Source organism: Hippoglossus stenolepis, chromosome 14, assembly GCF_022539355.2.
Source record: "Hippoglossus stenolepis isolate QCI-W04-F060 chromosome 14, HSTE1.2, whole genome shotgun sequence".
NCBI classification, from domain to species: domain Eukaryota; kingdom Metazoa; phylum Chordata; class Actinopteri; order Pleuronectiformes; family Pleuronectidae; genus Hippoglossus; species Hippoglossus stenolepis.
The window spans coordinates 5,096,095-5,115,627 of NC_061496.1; the positions used below are offsets into that span (position 1 = coordinate 5,096,095).

The window sequence follows — 19,533 nt, forward strand, 5'->3', positions numbered from 1 at the left end:
TCATCGGTCTTCCTCTTCTCTGCGCTGCTGTTTCCCAGTCGAGTCAAACTCAATCGACCCCAGAGTAATCGATGAGTGGCTCAGAGTCCAGCGGTGTTTCTCCTCCGTCAGTTGATTTCCCCTCGTGCCTGTCGGTGCTGGCTCAAACAAAATGGACCCGGACTTGACCTTCCGCTCTCGTCGGTCTCCCGTGGTGTGTCTACGCGGCTGTGTGGCGTCCAGTCAGCCGCTGGCTTCCGCTGCAGGACTGGGTGAGTGGGGCCAAGGAGCCCGGAGGATGGACGAGCTCCAGGAAAAGATCCAGGAAAAAGTTTCTCAGTGTTTCCAAACACAAAATGACAGTTTTTACATTCGGAAGTGAACACATGGAAACATCGTTCTCTCACCAAAACAAACTGGAGAAGCCACAAATAAAGTTTGGTTGAATGATTTGGTCACATGAGAAACGCATGGAACCAGTGTTACACAACCCTGGTGCACATGATTCTAGGTAATTCCCCTTTAATTGAAGCTGTCTACAGTTTAAATGAAATCTGAACTAGTCAGAGTGAAGCTGCAAGTATCTGGAACTGAAGATGATCATAGTTTATCAGTGAAGTAACTGTTCTAGGACCAGAAACAGTTTTAAAGTAGTGACTTTCTCAGTAAGGTTGATCAAACCAAACACTGTCGCCTCTCACATATTGTTGTCACACATATGTGTCATTCCATGTTATGACACTTTTGAGTCACACCATCACAGTTTTTTTTATGAAATTTGCTTCAGATATCTTGAATTGTCCACAATCCAACCCATCTACATTGCCCCCTTTATCTTGAATCAACTTGTCCGAGTGATGTTGTAGATATGTCAAACTGGAGATCCCTGATTTGGTCATGTGAGGAACCTATGGAATCGAAAATTAGACAGCCCTGATTCTCATTATTCAAGTTCGAGATATTTTTAATTCAGCTTTACTCAAGCTATCCATTTTAGATGTCCGCCAACAGACTGGCCAAAAACATAAGCTCCTTGGCGGAGACATGATGAGAGTCCAGATTACTTTAAAATACCTCCTTGGCATTACCAGGAAATAGTTGTCACGAGTTGTTCAATATTTGAGATACAATTGAAGGTGAAGGGAATTCTAATTGTGCAGCTCAGTCTAAAAACTGAGCATTTAAAATGGTTAAATACCACCGGAGGCCAGTGAGATATTTTCAGTTTGTTGTATGTTAGGTGCTGAGAACCCGTAGCTGCCTTGAAACATGTCGTAAATTAAATACAATCTGTTGAGTCTGTCGTGTGTTTGCATCCAGATGTCCTGAAGCGTGGTGGCAATGCGGCAGATGCTGCAGTTGCCATAGCAGCGGCCCTGGCGGTAACGGAGCCGTGCAGCACCGGTCTTGGTGGAGACGCCTTCTGCTTGTTCTTCAACGGAAACACTGGAGAGATCCGAGGAATTAACGGCAGGTGGCGACTCTTCTCTCGCTGCTTTTGTTGTCGTCGTCTTGGTTCAGAATGATTGGCTGAGCCTCTCTCTGTGTCACACAGTGGTCGTTCGCCCCGAGCTCTGACCCTGGAGTTCCTGGAAGGCCGCGGTTACACGGCAGAGGCCCCTCCTTCCCCGTTTGATGTGCTGAATGTCACAGTTCCTGGGGCCCCTGCGTGTTGGTGTGACACCGTACAGCTCTTTGGTAGTCACAAGGTTTGTCTATGTGTAGAACTGTTTTTATGTGTGTATTATGTAGCACTCAGGTATCCAGAAGCCAGTATCTGGATACCAGTATCTTTAAAACAGAAGACAAATGTCTCTGGGACCTGTGTTAAAGGAGAAATGACCGAGACACATGACATTTCACAGGGGTTTCTTATGTTAACACAACTATCAGGCCAAGTTTCATCAATATGTTCGACGGTGTGGCCCAAAAGTTTGATGATTTCACCCTGAATGACCCCAAATTATTTACTGAAGAGCGTGCCATTGATTATTATTTTTCTGTAGTAAATCCGGGGGGGATAGAAACCAGTTTTAGTCTCCACATGCAGTATTTCTTCTCAAAACATTGACTCACACTTCCGGCCTTGTAAGCTTTCCTGTGAGCTCACGAGTGTTTCCACTGCCTTTTCCTCTAGCTGTCCTTTCAGGAGGTGCTGAGCGGAGCGGTGGAGCTCGCAGAGGTGGGGTTTCCTGTTGCCGAGGTAACAGCTCACCACTGGGCCAAATGGGTGGCCGCTCTGAGAGATGATGGGAAGGAACTAGGTGGGGACCTGCTAATTGACAGTCATGCTCCGAAATGTGGCCAAGTATTCAGAAACCACGCCCTGGCCAAGACGCTGAAGGTAAAGATGCAAAACAAAAAAACTTTTTGAGCTCATTTTATTTAGACAAGCAGGAGACTGTACATCCTTCCAGAGTTTGTATTAATTATCTAAATATGACTTAACCTTCTGTATGGTAAGACTTTGGATGAACCCAGAGGGATACTGGGTAAAATACCTGGACTCCACTAGGATGTTGGACTGGAAAGTGGAAAGGGGGAGTGAGGGGAAGTCTAAAAGTTTGTGTGTGTGTTTGTCTGCTTATGATTCACCATCGAAACATGCATTGTTTACTCATCAACACGCCCATGAAAATGAAACCATACAACACACGCACACATTCCTCAGCAATGACAATAATAAGAACTTATGTAAAGAGCATTTATGATTTAACAAAATAATTAACAAACTTCCTTTGTAAAATAGCTTTTAAGGAACTGGTGGGAATGTATCAAGGGCACAGGGGGAGGGGTTTTCATTTTACTGACGACTTTCTTGACTATTTCAATTGTTTGTGGTGAAAAATCCCACATTCACACACGCTTTCCTGTTCATTCAATCCCATGGAGAGGAGTGGACACAGTAGTGGACACGTCATTGGCGTAATTTTAAAACTCTGGACTTTGTGGGCTTTTCTTACTTTGGTTAAAAGATGTAGAAGGGCAGGAAGGATGCAATGAGACGGGTTGATTGATTGAATTGTAGATTGATTGTAATACTGGTGGACCGATGCATCAACAGGAGCTGGGTGAACGGGGGAAACCAGCGTTCTACCAGGGCAGAGTGGCCCGAGCCATCGTTGATGTCATCAGCCAACATGGAGGAGTCATGACTCTGGATGATGTCAGCAGCCACGACAGTGAAATCATCACTCCGATAAGCACAGAGTACAAGGTGAGGTCAGGGATCATAGAGACTTATGGTATCTGTACTTTAATAACTTAGTCAGCAGAGTGTCTGACTCCGTTGTGTGCTCAGGGCGTGTGCCTGTGGGAGCCCCCACCCAACAGTCAGGGACTGGCTGCCCTGCTGCTGCTCAACATCCTGGAGAACTTCCCTCTCAAAGGTGACCACAGGGACACAAAGCACCACTGTGAAGTTAAAGCAATAGTTCACTAAAGTCTCCCAAAGCTTGTTTCATAACAACCCAGATGCTTCCAGTGTAAGGAGATTGAGATTCTGAGCTTTTCACCTGATTAAGTGGAGGTGATTGGACCACGTAACATTAAGAAATCCCTAAAAATGGGCCTGGTTTTTCGAAGCACAAGTTGCTGATGACCAAACGGACTCTGTCACTGGTTAAACTCTTTGAGAAGACTTTGTAATTCTTTCCACCTTTTTACAAATATGCCATTTGTAAGCCTCAGCCCCAGCGACAGACAGTAGCTGGATGTATTCAGGTCGTCCATCCAATACCTTAAGGGAATTTTATATTATAATATTCTGAATGTTTTTTGTTCGTCAGATCAGCTGTAATCCAAACCTCATTTCTGATTTCATTGGTCGGAGTCCAGGTTTGCTCCAATTAGCTGTTGTTGGTGACATTAACCAAGGGCAACAAATACCTTTTCCATCCTACACTGTGAATGTTTGAATTATGTATTAAACATTGAGAAGAACAACACAATTGTGTGGGATTACTTAAAATAAAACTGCTCATAATTGTAAGTCAGATGGAGATCTGACCAAATTCCTTTATATTCATTCCAGAAGATTCAGTTACTTTTATGCCACCATACATTTCTCAGTGTCACGTTTCATTTGATGAGACATTAGTTTATCTATCATTTGTATTATCTATATAAATCAATGTGTGTGTGTTTGTTTGTTTGTGTGTGTGTGTTTGTAGCTATGGGCCACAACAGCTCGGACTACATCCATGTTTTGGTGGAGGCTGTGCGTCTGGCACTAACTGATGCTCTGCGTTACCTGGGCGATCCAGACCATGTGACCATCCCTCTGGAAGCCTTACTGGAGAAGAGCTACAGCCATGAGCGAGCGCAGCACATCCGCATGGACAGGTGTGTGTGTGTGTGTGTGCGTGCGTGTGTGTGTGTGTGTCTGTTAGTACCAGTGTGTACCAGCCCTGCTTTGTTGACTTAAGATAGGACTTTATACTTTTACGACCCCACAACCTTTATGTCCATCCCCTCAAGTCTCATCCCTCCTCCTGTGTGTGTGTGTGTGTGTGAGTGTGAGGGGGTGTGCGTATGTTTTGTTAGCCATTTCTATTCACTGGTCAGTGCTGTAGACTTTGAACCTTAGGTATTTATTAGTTGTTAAACAAACACATCATTACAAAATATTATAAAAGCATAAAACAGCCTGTTAAAACAGCCTGGTTAATTAACATGATGATATATTTTGTCATACGTTTGTGTTGGAAACCTCGAATTAGCAAGGATGAGTTACTCACAAATACTAATTATAAAGTAAATACTAATCATACTCCTCCCTCTCCCTAAAGAAAATCTTCCCTAGCTACCACCGATAACTACAGGCCCATTTCCAAACTCCTGCTCTTTTCTAAGATATTAGAAAAAGTTGTTGCCCAACAATTTCTCCAGATGTTAGAGACATAATTGCTCAAGGTATTTATTTTACATACACACAGAGAGACAGAGATTTTTGGAATTAGTAGATATATTTATCCGCTGCCTTTGACCCCATTGATCATACTTGTCAGATCCTTCCCTGTTCACATCACTTATTATCTGTCTGCCTCTCTCTTGAGCGGGGTCCCTTAAGGATCCATCCTTGGCCTGACTCTGTTCTCTACATATAAAGTAGATGGCCTCTGGACCATCTGATTAACTCACTCATGTATATTACCATTGGTATGCTGATGACACACAACTTAACTTCACTGTTAAACCTGAAAAACCCTCATTAACTGATCCACCCTCCATGATTGTCTAGATTCTGTGAGTAATTGGATGTCTAAGAGTTTCCTCTCTCATTTTTGCCATCAAAAGATCTAGGTGTAGTTTTCAATCAGCGTTTGACCTTTGAACCTCGTGTCACCAGGTCCATTCGGTGCCTCTTTCAATCAAAACAATTCCAGCTGACGGAAGCTTTGAACGTTTAGTACCTAATTTGTAATGGAAGTGTTTGTCTTTGTAGTTCTGCTGTTCTATTGTTATGAATTGAAGATGTAGATCTGACTCACCCTCACATCGTGACTAAAGATGAGTCCGAGACAGTTATTACCTGCACCCAATTCTCTGGTTCTGCAACACGCCCGCTTGACCTTCTATTGTTATGCTTAATTGAAGAAATCCTGTCTCTCCTGACAGCTCTCACTTCCTCCAGGCCTGACATTCAGGTGAACTGTCAGATCTTCCTCCGCAGAACAATTACTCCTCATCATCACATGTTCTTTTGTTGCATCATGTGACGTCTCTCTCTCTGTGATAGGCTCTCTCACCTCGCTTGCTGCAAAGGTAGCACGTTCCACCGGATGTTGTGCGTTTCCATGACTACCAGTCAGAGCGATTACAATCGTCTTCTGCAGATGTTTGACCTGAGTGAATGCTGATTGGATCTATTCCCACTGCAGACAAAAGCCAGTTGTTAACAGGTGTTAGTTGGTTCATAGTTCAAGTGGTCGTCTTCTCAGATCATGTGCTCAAGGCCCGGTGTCGGTTCCCCGTTTGTATTCACTGTAAAATCAATATAAACATGGCCGTGCTTTTGACGTTTGTTGCCCCTCTTAAACTTTGGAAGTTTTTCTCTTTCCGTCAGATCCGCTGAATTTGTGATTTGTTTTGGTAACTGAATATTTGCCTTGTCAATGTTTAATCTGACTGCATGCCAAAGGAATTTTAAGCCAGAATTTTAATGTGCATGGGTGTGTGCTCAATGGCACGCAGTAATGCTTGTTTTGACGTAAGTTTTAAAAAGTACCTTATTATTAAAGATCATTATTATGATTATCCATAATCTCACTCATTAGCACAAACAATGAAAAATCCTTGTCTAATGACGTCACATAATAAACCAATTAACTGAGAGAGAGCGGGAAATTCAAATCATGTTCACATGCACTGCGATAACCTGGTGACTTTACAACCTGGGTTTACATGCAGCTGGTCCTAGATCAGGTTTTATCAGCCAACGCTCTACAATGTTTCTTTATTCAATAGCAGACAGGAGCATGTAGTTTATTACTGATGTTCTGTGTCTTCTGTCAGACACAAAACGCCTTTAAATGAAGTTTCACGCCTCATTTAAACAATTTAAAGAATTCCTTGAGGTTAGTTTTCTGTTGAAGAGGAAAATAATGCACCTTCAGTTATGACTTATGATCTAAAGTGCAAGCAAAGTCTTTCATAATATCCTATATAACATATTTATATATAGCCCTGCTGTCTGTTCTGATATTTCTTGCTGTATTTGATTGGCCTCCCTTTTCTCATATATTTCATAGTAACAATATGAGCTCTGGGGTTTTTCACCATTAATCATTTGTGTCTTCATTATCTCATCGTCATCTTCTCATTTCTTTGTTTGTGTGTGTTTGTGTGTGTTTGTGTGTGTTTTGTAGGGCCATGGAGGGATTGGAGCCGGGCCTGACGACAGGAAGTGACACAGTCTATTTCTGTGTGATGGACAGGGAGGGGAATGCCTGCTCATTCGTTAACAGCAACTATATGGGCTTTGGGACTGGGCTCATCCCAGAGGATTGTGGGTTCTCCCTACAGGTGTGAAGGGTTAGAAAGGCTGTGTGTGTGTGTGTGTGTGTGTGTGTGTGTGTGTGTGTGTGTGTGTGTGTGTGTGTGTGTGTGTGTGTGTGTGTGTGTGTGTGTGTGTGTGTGTGTGTTTCATATTTTATAGGACTGTTTTGCACAGTATCATTACCCTCAAATAAGAGGAATGAATGGTGTGTTTGTGTCTAATATGACACCATAAACCATTATATGGATATATTGCTTTAGTAACATTGTAAATTATATTATATTATTCTTCGTAGATCGAAAGTAGAATTTCCAGACTGGTTCTCAAAAAAGACATTTAACAAATAATTTGTATGACTGAAGGAAAAGGTTGATTTATTGTTATGATGTATGAAAAGCTCTTTCTGCGTCTTTTACAGAATCGCGGTGCCAGCTTTTCTCTGCGTCGTAACCACGTCAACTGTGTCGCCGGGGGGAAGCGGCCGTACCACACCATAATGGCTGCACTCCTCACTGCCTCTGCAACCAAATCACAAAAACCACAACTCCTCGCTGCACTCGGGGTGATGGGGGCTTTGATGCAAACACAGGGACACGTCCAGGTACAGAGAGATCTGCATTAGAGTGAGAGGAAGAGTTCAAAAATCACTCCTCCTTTTTGTTGCTTAACACATTTGTCAGTTGGTGTTGTTTGTTTATTTTGCTGATAAGTCAGAAAAGGAATAGTTAGCGCTAGTGTGTTTGTTGTGCTTATGTGTTTAATGTTTTATGTGTTAAAATAAACGGATGTTGTGTTTAGGTGTTGCTGAACATGCTGGAGTTCGGGATGAATCCACAACAAGCACTGGACGCACCGAGAGTCTACGTAGAATATGACCAAAAAAGTAAAGACAATCCCTGACCACACACACACACACACACACACACACACACACACACACACACACACACATTTTAAACATGTTTTAGCGTGTCTTACCTACAGCTGAACATCATGTCGTGGTTATTGATTAATGAATATGTGAGTTTAGTCAAAATACTGCAGGTTGGTTTATTTCCTCTTGTGAACTCACACTGACCTTCATTTCATTTGGTTATTATACAACACACAGAACTGTATTTCCTGTATTGGTGCTCATAAATACAACGACCAAAACATGTTAGATTTAATTATCTCAAGAAAATTATGATAAATGTGTGATGGTTGTACATACAGTACATATATATGTTACATCAACGTGTCGTTAAGAAGATGAAATAATATAAAACGTGACAGTACAAGGAAAATATATATATATAAATACAGTATTTAGTGAGGTACAAGTCAATTATAAAAGATGATCTCATATGAACATATCTTATATTAGAGCTGTGTCCCATGGTGTAAGTGTGATCCATTATTCTGTGTCTATAGCTGATGAGTGGCTGGTTCATCTGGAGGAGGGGGTCGACCAGGAAGTAGCTGACGAGCTGAAAAGACGAGGCCAAAAAGTCAAGTGGCCAGTCACAGGTACTTCATTTTTATTACATGAATAAGGCAACAGCTGTCAGTGCTTGCAACCTGGTGGAAGGATAGGACATGAACCAAGAAAGAGCCAATTCAAATGGATGTGGGCAAAGAGGTGAATCCAGGAAATCCCCTTCCCTTTCTTTCACATCGAGTGACGGAGCTTTTTTGTGACATTTTCACAGATTTAAATGTGGTGTCACAACAGGCGAGTTGGGGTTGGAGGTGTTGGTGTGTTGCATTGGTGACAAATGTTTTAACTGGAGTGATACTCAGTGGAACACATACCTCCAGCAATGCCCAACCACATTCAAATCCAGTAGATCTAGATTTTTATATGGATTTGCTCCAAATTTCGCACACTCAAATAAAAATTCATTGGTTCTTTTTCAGCCCAGGTATCATCCTTCCACCAAGTTTCATGGAAATCTAGTCTATAGATTGTGTGTGTGTGTGTGTGTGTGTGTGTGTGTGTGTGTGTGTGTGTGTGTGTGTGTGTGTGTGTGTGTGTGTGTGTGTGTGTGTGTGTGTGTGTGTGTGTGTGTGCTGACAAACAAACCAACGGGGGTGAAACCTCCTCGGGCCATGTAATTACGACATTTTCCATAAGTGAGTTACACAGAAGTTGATGAGTCACATTACCGGTTTTGTTATTATGTAACATTGGCCATCGACAAGTGAGACCGTGGCTGAAACAAGGAAGACGGATATTATTAGTTTTCTCTTCCCTGACTCAAGTTGCTCTTTGGCTTTTTTGGGCCATCAGCTGAAAATTCACAGTAAAAACTCGGGAGCACGTCCACAGCAGCTGGCTTGGATATTCGATTCTTACGTCCGGAAAACTTTCAGGAGATTATCGGGAATTCAGTGCACGTCTGGAAGCAGCTTTTGTGGAAGGAACCAAACCACTTGTTAAATCCGGCCCCGGGGCGTGCAGTGAAGGATGTAGTAGAGATGCTTCACTAGAGTTCTTGGCCATGTGTTGCAAATCACCATGTTTCACTGGTGAAGTTCCTCATTGCTCACTAATTACTACTCGCAGGCGCTTTAATCTTTTCGTTCCATTGTTATTATCATGTCACGCCACCGTACAACATTGTATTACCATTAAGTCACAATGTGACTCCTCAAGCACGTTATATGCAAACACAATAACTCTGCGTGACTCTCTGTGTTTCTGTGTCCGGTTCGTGCTTTAGTCTGATCTCTGAGTTTTACATATGTTCTTCTGTTTTATCTGCCTCTGCTTGTATTTATATATAAAACGGGGCATTGTATCAAAATGGGACCTTCCTAGTTAAATAAATGATAAATAAATTGATAAATGAAGCTACTTCATATTACTTTTATTAGTTGGAGACAGTGATTTTCCCAAAACAATTTGAGCAAACAACTTTAAATGAACTTATATTGTGGCATCAAGGGACATGTTGGAATCAATTATCTTTGTTAGTTAAAAATCTATTTGTCTTAATTAGAAAGAAGATTTTTTCTTGCTAACAAAATAACTCACAACATGCGTGTTCTTTCGTTTAATGTGTTAATGTTTCATGGACACTTATAATATGACACTAATTGCTTTGATAATCGTTAACCAGGAAATCCAATCAAAGGCGTGAACAAGGAAATAAAATGAATGAACGTGTTTGTGGGTTCTTGCTTACAAACAAACAAACTTACAAACCGACAAATGAACAAACCGATGGTTAGTTTACTTTGCATAATAGTGACGCATGCCTTTTCTATTTATCTTCATTGAAACACACAGGCCACAGGAGGTCTCAGTTTGGGCGGGGACAGATCATCACAGTGGGGGATTGGTGGAATCCATCTGTCACTCAAGCCGAGCGTCCGACCCGGGTGCTGTGGGCGGGATCAGACCCCCGAGCTGACGGATGTGCTCAGGGATACTAGACACATGTACTGACCCGATCCACTCCAGAATGTGATGGACTTTTCATCCATGAAATTCCATGGAAATCGGTTCTGTAGTTTTTGAGTAATCCATCGTTACTAATAATAATTAATAATCAGACAAACCGTTCAAATCTCTACACACGAGATGTAGAGAGGATGTTTTTTCACTTCCTCAGTCAGATGATTGATATTATTACCAAATGTAACTTGATAATGATTCAGGTTTATAAAACTGTCCTAGTGCCTCATTTCATCATGTTCTTGTTTTGGACTGAAATCGATTTGTTTCTGTTTCTTTATAGTTTTTACTGAATTTTATAATGAAACTAAGGTTAAATCCCTTAAAAACATAATGTGAATAAGTGTCACGTTACTTTTTTCTATTTTCCTACACTTTAGAATGAAGTGTAAGTGTTTCTGCAGTTTGTGAAGATTTAACAGTCAATATTTCAAATGATCTTTGGTGCTAGATGAAATGAAAATGACTTTTTTAGACATGTTTGCAAATGACAATAAAATGTTTATTTCCTCTCAAGCAATGCTTAGTACTAACAATCATGGAGCTAGTACAGTGTACATTTACTCCAGTACTGGACTAAAGTACACGTTTGAGGTACTTGTGTACACGTTTGAGGTACTTGTACTTCTACTCCACTACCTCTCAGAAGGACATGTTGTACTTTTTACTCCACTACATTTGTCTGACAGCTTGAATTACTTTTCAGATGTCGGTGTAAACCACGTGTCTCTAGATGTGTTGATGTACAATGTTCTTTGATAAACTGAAGGATGAACTGTTCCTTTATGTGTTGAGACATTTTTTAAATCAACTTTTTTTTGACTGCACTAATTTATATTTCATGTAAAGATCAAAAGATAATGGTTTCATAGTTGTACTTACTGCATGTTTTGAATGCAGGACTTTTGCCTATAGACGAGTATTTTAAGAACTTTTACTTTAATAAATGAAATTCGAAGAAATAAAGTTATGCTTAGAGAAATATTACACATCTATAAACTAACTGAATAAAGATACTTCTTCCTCTTCTCTCAGGCTTTCTGCAGATAACTGGCTAATTTACATGTTTCATACAAATTAATCTTTTCACATCATATATATTTACAAAATCTTACAAAACAGAACATTAATGATCATATACAGATTATTTCTTTATTTACAAAGAACAGTATAATGCTTTAACAGGATATGTGCATTATATCGCAATATTAGAATGTCAAAATACAGAATTTACAACAGAAAAAAACTATAAATTAAATGAAATGTGCTCAAAGATTATTTCTCTCAGTTTAAAATCATCACAACATGTTTGTGGTCAAGTTGGTATGTGGTGTTTGTGTACGAGCTTCACATCAGAACCACACAGACGAGATAAATAGACGGGCAGACAGAATAAATGATATTACAGCACATGCAGTGTGGATTGGCCTGTGTGGAAAACAATGGTTGAGTTGGTAAACAGCTCTTAAGCCACTTAAATCCTCGGAGCAGGCCTCTCGGACGTGTTTCTGCTGCAGAGCAAGTCGCTCCATGTGGACGCTGGACTTTGTGTCGGCGTTGATCTGCTTACTGCTCCTGGTACCGGCCGTTTACCACAAAGAACCATATTATGTTCCGTCGCCCCAAAACACAGGCTCTGTTTTACGTGTTGTTACTTGTTGGCTCTTAATTAACGCAGGTCGTTAGTGGTCAGTTTCAAAGCCAACTGCTCAGTTTATCTGGATGTGCGGAATTCCAGCAGGATGAAAATGTACTTAACAACTGGGCCACGGCGACACACATGAACAGTGTCTGTGGCTTTCTGACACACCAGCACACATGTTTGTGTCATGTTGTGACCCATTGACCAACCTGCAGAGCTGCTGTATCAGTCTGACCTACAGACACCGAGACGGACATCTTACCATAGCGCAAATCTTTACGGGGAATGCGGAAAATATAAGAAACGAAATGTTTATTATGAGAGGTTCTCAGGTATAAGGCAAAACAAACTGGAAGCTAATTTAAAGCAATAAACTTACATGATCTGTTAAGAAGAAAATGTTTCAGACAAGAGAAGATCATGAAATTTAGTCATCAGCTAAATAATTTATCATTTAAGTCGTGTTGGGCAAAATCGTGGCTTTCAAATGTAATCGAGGATTTTTCTCCAATTTTGGGCTTCGACTTGTTTCTATCTTATTAATTCATTGAAGATTTTATCAAATGATTAATGCAGTTAATCATTCGATCTGTAATATGTCAGAAAATGCTAAAATGTACATCTTCAATTTAATCATGTGGGTTTTCATTTTGTTTTTGCTTGTGTTGTCCGATTCATGGTCCAATGCCAAGAGATTCAGTGAAGAAGCTGAAACCTGTGAAGTTGTTGATTAAATATTTACCTAAATGATGATTTGTTTATCGAACGTATTGCTCATTAGTCACTGAATCAATCAATCCACTAATTGCTTCACCCCACAAATGACTATCTTTGGATTTTAGACAGTTAATAATCATTTATCAGATTTCACCTCCAGCGGTGGGACCTTCTACAGACTAATCACACACACTGTATGAATGTGTTCTCCATGTAGGGAAGGGGATTAGGAAGGAATGCAGCGATTATGTATTAAATATGTAAACCCGTTGTTGTGACTCAGTAATTCTTTAGAGAGCTGATTGAGGCCCTGCTGGCTGTGGGAAACACACACACACACACACTCACACTTGCTAGATTTCCCCCCATTTGTGACTGACCTCTGCGCAGCCATTGGTCAACTTCCTTCCTGCGAGTGTTTCCTGGCGCACGTTGTGTCATGGCAGAACCCCGTCAGTAAGGGAAGCAGCATCTGTTCGGCACTAACACACACACACACACACACACACATTCACCAGCAAACTCCCGTCACTGGTTTGAGTTTCCTGGCTCCACAGCTGCTCCGACCCTGCCCTCCCCTGCGTCTCTTCCTTCGCGGGTCTCCTCGGCCCACTCCACTCCTCGGCTCTCTTCCCTGCGGCTGCGTGTGCGTCTCTGGGTGAACAATGTGTTGCTCGGTGGGCTTCGCCAGGACTCTGGGTCTGGCACTGCTGCCTCTGGCCCTCTGCTGTATCCTTGCCAACCTGCTGCTGCTGTTTCCTATGGGGGAAATCACCTACATCCAGCAGGACCGCCTGGCCAGCTACATCTGGTACTTTGGTGGACTAGGAGGCGGAGGAATCCTGGTGAGTAGAAACAAGGAGATTCTGGATTCTTTCCCAGTTTAGTTCCCACGAAGACGTCCACTAGTTGGATAATCTCGTTTTGTTAGATTTATTCTATTGGCTGCTTTTTTTACAGTTTTAGTCAGTTTATTCAAATGGCCACTTTAATTGTCGGGGAAATCCAAAGCAAATGTAGGTGGCAGTGACACATTGTAAAGACAGCTGAGCTCCAGTTATTCCATTTCATCACCAGTATTTTGACCACACTTCAATTAAGATCAAAATATAGTGGAAACTTTAACTAAACTCAATGGAGCCTTTAACAGTATCACGGGATAACTTGACTTTAACTGGATGCAATTTAAAGTTACCTCCATATTTTTAAAATTTACATAGAATTTTTCTCAACAGTTATTAAAGTTATTTTAAAAAGTTTATGTAGTAAAGTAAAAAAAAAGAATCTTTGAATGAGATGGAAAAAACTTGACATTCAGACTCAGGTGCTGTATTTTTGAGTTGTTGCCATTTTCTGCCACTTCAATGATGTCGGTGCTTCCTGCAGGTGCTTCACAGTAAAAGAGGGATTTGGCTCCATGAGCTGATGGAATATTCATTTTATAATGTGAACTATGGACGAAATCATTGAAATCGAACAGGAGCCACCGCAAACGGGAGCAGATCAATAAAAACGTCAGACTCTAAAACAGGGGAATTTAGAAATTCAAGTTAAAATCCTCAACGTTGTTTCTTTACATACAGAAAACTGAAAAATCCATTAAAATATGACAAGTTGTTAATTAAGCTTTTGAAGAGAAAAATGTCAATTTCTAGGTAAAGTAAAGATTTGTATCCTCATGTTATATGATATAGAATTTGTCTTGTTCTATATAAAAGTATAACATCTGACTTTGATTATGACAAAAATAATCACCGATGAATGAAGAGAGGTAAAGGTTAAAGTAGGAGGAGGAGGATTTGGATACTCCGCCTTTGTTCCACCCATTAAATTATCAGTTTGGATTATCTGCTGCGTCAGAGGCTGAAATGGGTGCAGGTTTAATTGGGGTCACTGGTTTCGAGATTACTCAGAGAAACTCTCATTAGCTCACGATAAGATTTTCTTTGAAACCTGTAAAACATTCGCAGGTTGTTTGACGCCGTCTGAACCGTGTGAAAGTAAAACTCTTCAGAAGAGTCGGTTGTGTTATGAATCCCATGTTTTCCCGCCTCATTGTGCAGATTCAGACGCTGGTGCACGTCGACCCTGTGGTGGCAGCGTGTCTGTAGACTCTTTATTTCTCTTTATTATACGGTTCATGTCCAACAAATGCTGCTATTTCTAACTAGATTTTCTCTTCACAGATGTAGTTTCACCCTTACTTTGCACACAACAGAAGTTTTAACTCATAAAAACACAGTAGGGCACCAAAAAGATAATTATTTTGTCTTTAGCACCATTCAGACGGAGTGCGTTTGTGTTTGTGTGTCGAGAACAATGCTGTGTTGTGTGAGTTTGCAGTTAATCTGTGTGCTCCACATGCAGCTGATCTGACGGGTTTATGCTCCGAGCAGAAAGGTTCTTTCAGTTTGGTCTCAAGCGGGAACAGAGGAGGGCTTGTTTTTTTTTTCTCCTCCAGACGAGATTAACCGAGCTGAATGATCACTCTGTGGGACACTTGTTTTTATTTCATATACGTGGTGCAAGTAAAAAGACAACACTGGTCAGAACAAGTGAGCGTGCAACTGAAATACTCTATACTTTAATATGAAGCGTTTCTCATCTGCTTGACTTCTATTATTTCCAAACATGACCTCGTCGTCATTTTGGTTTTTCCTCCTTTTTCTAAAACAACTTTTGCTTCGCTGTCCTCAGTTTTTCCCTCGTGACCTTTTCTCCTTTCTTTGTGGAATGACAGAACTTTAAAGAGTCAAAGAACAAATCGAACCCCTCTGAGAAAAAAATCTATCTTTAGCTTCCTTCCTTCCCTCCCTCGCTCGTAGTTCCCCTCTTCCTCTCTTCCTTTCTCGCTGAGCACTTCCCTCCACATTGTCAGCCCTTCCCTCCCTCCCTCCCTCCGTCTCCCTCCCTCTCTCTCTCTGCCTCTGGTGAAGGGTGACGTTTAGCGGGACATCCAGGATGTGAATATAAAGATGCTCCTGATCTTTGTGTGCTTGTTGAACCTTGGGAACTTCCCTCCCCTCTGTTAGGATGTGATTAAAAGACAGCAGCGCCGGAAAGAGGAGCGGAGGGGAAAACAGACTCAGACACAAACGGATGGAGAGTTGCCTCGTTTGTATCTCAGCTGCTGCTGTAGCACAGACTGTAACACAGCGTTTATGGAGCCATCTTTCTTATTTGTCCTTCGTCATTATATTCCACAATAAATCATGTTTCATTTGCTCTTTTAATCCACCATGTCCTGACTTTATGGTTTTACGGCTCTAAGTCAAACTGTGTTTTTAGCAACGCACTGTGTTGATCCGACAGCTGGTGCAGCGGGAAACAGCTCAGCGGTTATCACATGGATGAAGTTTAATGACTTTCTCTCTGGACCTGCACCAACAACAGTTCACTAATTTCTGTGGACAAATTAAACTGATTACCTGATTACCAGTCTACCAAACTTTGTTTTTTTACATTTAAAGGAGAGATAATGCTTTTCCAGTTTTTCTTTCCTTTCGTGTGTTATATCGGTTTTTCAAGGAATTTTATTTTTCATGTAATAACCCAAATTAAAACCATGAATGTGAGTATAAAATGTCTAAATATATGAAAATTCACAGCGGCATGAAAAAGCAAATGTCTGATCTGAGGGATGTTAAGTTATTGTCCTGTGACTCTTAACATGTCGCTCAGAATGACACAACTGAGCCTGAGTTCAGCTGATCAAGAAAAAGACCAACGAGTCAGATCTGACAAATCAAACTGCTGAGTCTGAAAAAATTATAATAATAATAAAAGTAAATTGAGCCCGATACACAGATGGCGATGATGGTGATGATGCTGATGATACGAGCCTGTGGGTCATGCATTACAACACAACTGTCCCTGCACACCCCCTCTTCTCTCTCCCCCTCTCTCCCCCATTCCTCTCCTCTCAGCCCAACTCAAACCAAAGAGAGTTATTTTAGTTTTTCTCTCTGTCGCTGCTCATTGTGGGAACCAGATCTGGACCTGACCGTGTGAAATCCCCTGAGATAATGTACGTTGGCTTTTGGATGTGTGCAAATAAAGTTTAGTTGAACTCGGGTCCTTTGAAAGGTTGTATATCTGTCCTCGACTAACAAAAGACACATTTCAAACCTGCTATCAATTGTTCCTTATTTCCTCGCTGCTTACATCATGTCATCCACGATGCACGAGAAACAAGTGAAAGTATTTGTTCAGGAACTGTAGTGAAACATTGCCCTTTGTGTGTGTTTGCAGATGCTGCTTCCGGCTGTTGTCTTCATCACTCTGGGGAAATGTAGCTGCTGCTGGAATGAGAGTTTAATGGTGAGAGTCTTATTAATCTATGTATTTTTTAATTATTTATTTATACTTATCTCATTTTGCTGTTTTTTAATAACCTGCTAAATAATCCAGTCGTCATTAAACCACACTGCGTCTTTCTGGGGGCAGAATGCTGATTCTAATCCATCTTTAATAATCCAGCTATGATAATTCAACAAGGGTCCCGTTGTTGCGTAACAAATTAATCTTAAATCACACCCACAGCTGCAGTGTTTGTGTCTTTACTTTAGTTCAGTTATTACGTTTCCTACCAAAGGAAACTATGTTGTGCAGCAGAGAATCAACAATCCAAACCACATAAAACCATATATGCAAATCAAACAGTGTGTGTCTCTCTGTGTGTGTGTGTGTGTGTGTGTGTGTGTAGCAGCTGTTAATATCTGAGAAATGAAACAGCTGCTTCTTTGTAAAAGACGGTTGCACAAATATCCAAACACGTGCGTGTTCTCTGTGTGTGTCTGTGTGTAAAGATGTGCGGCTCCGTGCTGGCAGCTGTCGTCGGCCTCGTGGGCTCCAGCTACTGTTTCGTCATGTCGGGGTTCGCCTTGGTGCAGGGGCCGCAGTGCTTCACCTCGTACGGATGGTCGTACCCGTTTGCAGACAAGGGGGGCAGGTAGGAGCATACTGTCATAATAATTCATATTAACCTGTAATAAATTAACGATGATTAACAAGAGCAAAAGTACCTGACAAATGATTCCTAATTGATATCAGCATCATACAGGAAGTTGACAGAAACGAGTGGAAAATGCTTTTATCTGATGATTGAAATAACAAAGCAAGCAGAGCATTTCTGTCCAGTACATAAAAACCTATTTGTCTCATGGATTGAGCAGCGAGTCTCTTTAAAATCCAGATATTTTATATTTTGATCTGCACCAACTTGCACATACACATCAAGATTTATGCATTATTAAAAATCCCTTTCTCGCAATGTTAAAGACAAGTGATAAAGAAATCCCTGGATCTGGGGTCAAGCCTCACTTTTCCCTCTCCTCTCTCTCTCTCTCTCTCTCTCTCTCTGCGTCCCAGGTATCTGCTGCAGCCAGAGACGTGGTCGCAGTGTCTCCAGCCGCTTCACATCGTGGAGTGGAACGTGGCTCTGCTGTGCATTTTGCTGGGTTTGGCCGCGCTGGAGTTCATCATCTGTCTCCTGCAGCTCGGCAACGGTTTGGTCAACGCCGTGTGCCGGCCCTGCTGCTATAAGCAGGAGTACAGTCTGAATATGTAGACAAACACACACACACCCTCACCTGCACAGACGTACTAGTTGTGCACGTGAACATTTAAAAAGCCTCATCGCCTATAGCACCATGTGTGTGTGTGTGTGTGTATGAGTACAACACAACACACTGTTTAGACACATTCACACATGCTCTGTCATGGACGTCTGACAACCATGTCAGCTGTGTGTGACCATTTCCAAGTTTGCAGTCATCGATTTGTGTGTGTGTGTGTGTGTGTGTGTGTGTGTGTGTGTGTGTGTGTGTGTGTGTGTGTGTGTGCGCGTGCGTGCGCGTGTGTGTGTGTGTTCTGTCCACTCCACAGGAAAAGCAGGATGTACTTCATTATATTTGGAGTGTCAGTGATAATTACAGTAACAATCTAGAAATAACAATCTAATGTAGTGCACAGGACAATGGGTCGCACAGAGTTTATAGCGTAATTGTCACGCAACACAGCCTGTTGCGTGACAACTTTAGTCCTGACAAAAAAAGCTTCCATCATGAAGTACAGTGAAGTGTCCTTTTCTGTTGGATTATGTGTTACAAGCAGATGTGTGTGTGTGTGTGTGTGTGTGTGCGTGTGCGTGCATTTGTTCTCAGTCTCACAGTATTTTGTTGTAAATTGTCTTTATTTCCTTCAGATCCTAGTTAAGTGTTAACACATTTTATATATATTTTAGTGACATATTTTTATAATGTATGTTTCTATGTGCTGCCTTGAATAATAAAAAAACAACTGTTTCCATTTATACATCCGGTGTTTGATTACGGTCGAGAGAAAAACAATCAACTGTCTATGGTTTACAGCCTCCTTCATGTCAACAGATGGGACATGGACCAAAGTAAAAAAAATCAAAGTACACTTTAAATAAAATTTTCTAAAAGATTTCTGTCATTCACTATAATTACGTTGAATTATTTCTGATAAGTTTGGTTTTGATTAGTTATTTTAAAAAAACGTGTTGAAACGTCATCATTGTCAGCTGACTCACGAAGGGTCGATTGCATATATTGTGTGTGTGTGTTTGCTATGTGACCCAGTTTGTGTGTCGTAATCAATTCCTGCAGTACAATTTGTGTCCTGGAATTTCCACAGTTGCCCTGTTATTGATCAGGACACAAAGTGAGTAAATAGGACCTCTGACCCTGGGAGACAAAACCCCTACAAGTCATGTTCCAGTAAATGACA

At 41.2% G+C, this 19,533-nt stretch overlaps 2 protein-coding genes across 3 annotated transcripts; both read left to right on the forward strand.

Moving 5' to 3' along the window:
• Positions 1 to 72: 72 nt before the first annotated feature.
• Positions 73 to 11,201, forward strand: LOC118121301 (glutathione hydrolase-like YwrD proenzyme). 2 transcript variants are annotated; one of them, XM_035177076.2, is made up of 12 exons: positions 73 to 251; positions 1,300 to 1,453; positions 1,535 to 1,688; positions 2,117 to 2,323; positions 3,044 to 3,196; positions 3,281 to 3,368; positions 4,152 to 4,323; positions 6,849 to 7,005; positions 7,398 to 7,580; positions 7,778 to 7,862; positions 8,393 to 8,488; positions 10,254 to 11,201. In XM_035177076.2, the coding sequence occupies exons 1-12, from the start codon at positions 152 to 154 to the stop codon at positions 10,397 to 10,399; spliced, it is 1,695 nt and encodes a 564-aa protein (XP_035032967.2). In that variant the 5' UTR covers positions 73 to 151; the 3' UTR covers positions 10,400 to 11,201. The 2 variants fall into 2 exon arrangements, with proteins under 2 accessions (XP_035032967.2, XP_035032968.2); XM_035177077.2 differs by having other exon boundaries at positions 109 to 490.
• Positions 11,202 to 13,085: 1,884 nt separating this feature from the next.
• Positions 13,086 to 19,095, forward strand: tm4sf18 (transmembrane 4 L six family member 18). Its single transcript, XM_035177078.2, has 4 exons — positions 13,086 to 13,625; positions 17,032 to 17,100; positions 17,589 to 17,731; positions 18,151 to 19,095. The coding sequence occupies exons 1-4, from the start codon at positions 13,446 to 13,448 to the stop codon at positions 18,347 to 18,349; spliced, it is 591 nt and encodes a 196-aa protein (XP_035032969.1). The 5' UTR covers positions 13,086 to 13,445; the 3' UTR covers positions 18,350 to 19,095.
• Positions 19,096 to 19,533: the final 438 nt, after the last annotated feature.